This window comes from Arachis hypogaea, chromosome 4, assembly GCF_003086295.3.
Source record: "Arachis hypogaea cultivar Tifrunner chromosome 4, arahy.Tifrunner.gnm2.J5K5, whole genome shotgun sequence".
NCBI classification, from domain to species: domain Eukaryota; kingdom Viridiplantae; phylum Streptophyta; class Magnoliopsida; order Fabales; family Fabaceae; genus Arachis; species Arachis hypogaea.
The window spans coordinates 14,122,328-14,126,958 of NC_092039.1; the positions used below are offsets into that span (position 1 = coordinate 14,122,328).

The 4,631-nt window shown below is 25.4% G+C and overlaps 1 protein-coding gene across 1 annotated transcript; it reads left to right on the forward strand.

The window, feature by feature from the left end:
• Positions 1-782: 782 nt before the first annotated feature.
• On the forward strand, positions 783-4,003 carry LOC112794216 (glucan endo-1,3-beta-glucosidase, basic isoform). Its single transcript, XM_025836323.2, has 3 exons — positions 783-918; positions 2,152-2,667; positions 3,230-4,003. Exons 2-3 carry the CDS (start codon positions 2,178-2,180, stop codon positions 3,724-3,726), a joined length of 987 nt encoding a protein of 328 aa, XP_025692108.1. The 5' UTR covers positions 783-918; positions 2,152-2,177; the 3' UTR covers positions 3,727-4,003.
• Positions 4,004-4,631: the final 628 nt, after the last annotated feature.

Here is a 4,631-nt window from a genome sequence, read left to right on the forward strand (position 1 = left end):
TAGATGACTTGCCCAAAAAGAGATTAGAAAATCAAATTCGTAAGAGTGGATTCTCACATGAAATAGAAAGTAATTAATACTACTGTTTCATGATAAACTACTATGATTTGATTTGGTTAATAAGATATTGATATTTTGGTTTTTGTCAAATTCAAAAACAATATTTTCCCCATGAAATATTTTCATTGATTAAATATCATATTTCATCATAAAGTATAAAAATATTATTAGTAATTATGGTAGCAAATATCATTAATAATTCATGAAGATGACTATATATATGCATAATAAAACAAAAACGTTATTTATATACTAAAATTAGTTATTATATATTTATATATAAATATATATATATATATCTTTAATTTATTTTTATAATATATTTTATATTTTAATATATATTTTATATTAATAACTAATTTTAATGTAATAAATATCAACAAAGGTAAGATAAAATAACACACTCTCTCTCATCTTTTAAGTTAAGTACGATGAAGCAGATTGATGAGATCTTGGTAGGTGATGAGCTAAGAGATAAGAGTACGTGGAATAAATAAATAAATAAACCTATAGCCATAAATTATTATTTATTCGATTGGTAAACGATTAGACTACTGCAGCATGTATTATATTTTTATATTATATATTTAATTTAATTTAATCACGGTTTATCTTAAAATTGAAATATATTGTAATAGTTTTATGCATGTTGATTGTTGCGTGATGAGCTGCGTGGTTGTGTATACATTTGTGTATATATAAGAGATCAATTCAGAGGCAAAAAATACAGCAAATAATTATAATCCCTGTATCATTGTTTTAGTTGTTGAATTTGCATAATAATGACAATGTCTTCGTTCTCATGCGCTACTACTGTTTTTCTACTGCTTCTACTCACAATTGACATTCGCATGGCAGGTTCGTCTCTCGTTAATGTTATAGAATCATTGATTGGTTTTATTTGTAACCAACAAGCGTAGTCGTATTGAAAAGAATTAATGGCTTGTTTATAGTAGTTAAAATTTTCTTAATTTAATTTTTAAAATTTTTTGATATTATGATTTTAAATAAATTAATTAATTTTTGAAAAGTTTTTACTAGATCAAATAATTTTATAATTTAAATTTTATTATGCTCTTAAATTTTATGAATTTAATTTACTTAACTAATTAAAATTTTGATTTTCTCTAATTTGCTCTAGCTTAGTTAGATGACTTATAAGTTATATATCATAGTAAGATTAGCTCTTTTTGTTTTTTTAAGTCTTTTAATTTAGTTGAAGTTAATTATCATCTTGTGAACTGCTTGTGTAATCTTGCGGAATATCTAAGCATACACATTTGTTTTTTCATTGAAATTTCATAAGCGCGAGTGATTAAAATTTGGTCTCGGTTAAAAATAGAATAAGTTATTGAAAAAAAGAATAGTAAATGATCCGTAAAATTTATTGTTTTTTGTCAAATAGTTAATTAATAATGTTTAAAAAAATAATTAAAAATATGTTATTCAATTATTAAATTAAAAAAATTAGATTAATGACTAAAAATGTTAATCAAAAATAATAAATTTTATTTGTTTTTAATTTTTTTTTTCAATTGAAAATTTACAAATATGTATTGCTTGAATGTTTCGGTCAAGAGATAAGGTATTTAATTTACAAATTTGATGTGCCAGTGTCACTAACACAGGAACACGTCATGTTACATAATGTCAGTGTTTAAAAATATAGTTAAACTATTAGAAAAAATTATTCAAACTAAATAATTTTAAAACTTTTAGAATATTTCAACATAAAAAAAAGTGATAAACATATTTTAGTCATAGTTTTAATTTAATATGTGAAATTTTTAGAGTTAGTAATTTTTAATATTTTGGTTATTATTTGTCTCATATAAATATTAAATTATTTTTAATAAATAAATTTTATTAATTTATGTATATAAATTTAAAAAATTATAAATATAAACCGTATTGATTCGTGTATATAAATTTTGATAAATATAAATACAGATTATATATTTTTGTATGTAAAATTTTTATAAATATAAATATAAATTATTTTTAACTAAATATTAATAAAAAATAATAATATTTACTGGTAATGTAGTATTTTTCGTTTAAAATTAACAAGGTCGTCTATTTGACCTATAGATGTTTAAATTGGTGTGTGCTATGGGATGTTGGGCAACAATCTACCAGCAGCAAAGGAAGTGATAGATGTTTACAGATCAAACAACATCAAACGAATGAGACTCTATGATCCCAATCAAGCTGCTCTACAAGCACTTAGAAACTCCGGCATTGAACTCATTCTTGGAGTTCCAAACTCTGACCTTCAAGGGCTTGCCACAAACTCTAACAGCGCACGCCAATGGGTGCAAAGAAATGTGCTAAGCTTTTGGCCTAGTGTCAAAATCAAGTACATTGCAGTTGGTAATGAAGTGAGACCTGTTGGAGACTCCATTTCATGGATAGCTCAGTATGTTCTCCCAGCAATTCAGAATGTATACCAAGTTATTAGAGCTCAAGGCCTTCATGATCAAATCAAGGTTTCAACTGCCATTGACATGTCCCTCTTAGGAAACTCTTTTCCTCTTTCACAAGCCTCATTTAGGGCTGACGTCAGGTCATACCTGGACCCAATTATAGGGTATTTGGTATATGCAGGTCGGTAATGTTAACGACACAATTACTCAAAATTATTTTATGGGTAAAATATATTTTTTATTTTTAAAATTTATTAAAATTTTTAAAAATATTCTTAAGTTTTTAATTTGTTTTAATTTTATGTCAAAAATTGTCGATTTACATCAAATGTATTTCTAATAATTAATTTTTCAAAAAACAATTTTTAACATGAGCAAGTCAAACACAAAATTTTATTATTGACTCCTAGTTATCCAATATTATTGCTTAATTAATTATAAATTTTTTAAAAATTTAACTATTAAAAAATATATTTGATGTAAATAAAAATTTTTTTAGAATAATACTAAAACAAAATAAAATTTTAAAATATTTTTAAAATTTTTAGCAAGAAAAATATATTTTATCCTTATTTTATTTAACTTAATATCCATAATTTTATATATATACTATCTAATTATACTTTTATTACATCTATCTAATATTATTTAATTATTTCTGTGATAATTAATAATAAAAATAAAAAAAACTTTGAATTACTTTGAACTTATTTCTATTTTTTTTCACACATTTTTGTTTGTAGGTACACTATTACTAACCAACGTTTATCCTTACTTTAGCTATAAAGATAACCTACGTGACATATCACTACCCTATGCTATTTTCACATCACCAAATGTTGTGGTACAAGATGGTCAATATGGGTACCAGAATCTTTTTGATGCTATGCTAGATGCAGTGCATGCTGCCATTGATAACACTGGAATTGGTTTTGTTGAGGTTGTTGTTTCTGAGAGCGGGTGGCCCTCAAGTGGAGATTTTGGTGCAACTTATGATAGTGCCCAGATTTATTTGGATAATTTGATTCGTCATGTTAATAGGGGTACTCCAAGAAGGTCTTGGAAATCTACGGAAACTTATTTGTTTGCTATGTTTGATAAGAACCAGAAGAATCCAGAGCTAGAAAAATATTTTGGACTTTTCTTTCCTAACAAACAGAAGAAGTATTCATTCGGATTTGATGCAGAAAGGGGATTGGAATTCTTTAATGCAACAATTCCATTGAAGAGTGACATCTGAGGTTGGCATCCATGTTGGTGTGGTTTTTGTTTTCGCTTCCTTTTTTATAGTTACTATTAGGATTGGAAGTGAGTCAAGCCAGCTCATGAGCTAGCTCGAGCTTGACTCGTTAATAGTTCGATAAGCTAAGTTCGTGAGCTAATGAGCCAAACTTGAGTTTGGAATTGAGCTCATAAATTAAATGAGCTGAGCTTGAGCTTGGATAAGCTCAGCTCATTAGCTCATGAGTTGACTCGATTATATATATATATATATTAATACACATATCATATATGCATTTAATCTATATTTTTAATATTATATATATATATATATATATGAAATAATATTATATAATTATATATATTACTGATCTTAATTATTTAAAATTTTATATTTATTTTTTACATATAATTTTGATGTAGGACATAAATAAAAGATTTATAATTTATTGATAGATAACAATATATAAATTGATTTTTTAAATATTTTTTAAAATATATAAGTTATAATTTATTGATATAGAATATAGATTATGTATTTATGTTTCTATTATTTGAGCCAGCTCGTGAGCTCGAGCCAGCTCGTGAGCTTTTGGTGAGTCGAACTCGATTGTTAATGAGTCGAGCTGTGAGCCAAGCTCAATTTTTGTGAGACGAGCTTGAGCTTGGTCTAGCTCGACTTAGCTCGACTCACTTCCAGCCCTAGTTACTATGAAAAAGTTTGGCATGGGTTAAATTAGTGCATGCAAATGTATTTAGATATACGAGAAACTATGTTGCACAATTTTCAGTATTTTTTATTATTATTTGATTAATATAAATATTAAATTGTTTTTAATAAATAAATTTTATTAATTTATGTGTATAAATTTTAAAAAATATAAGTGTAAATTGTTGCTGGTTAAGTGTTGATAAAAAATGATA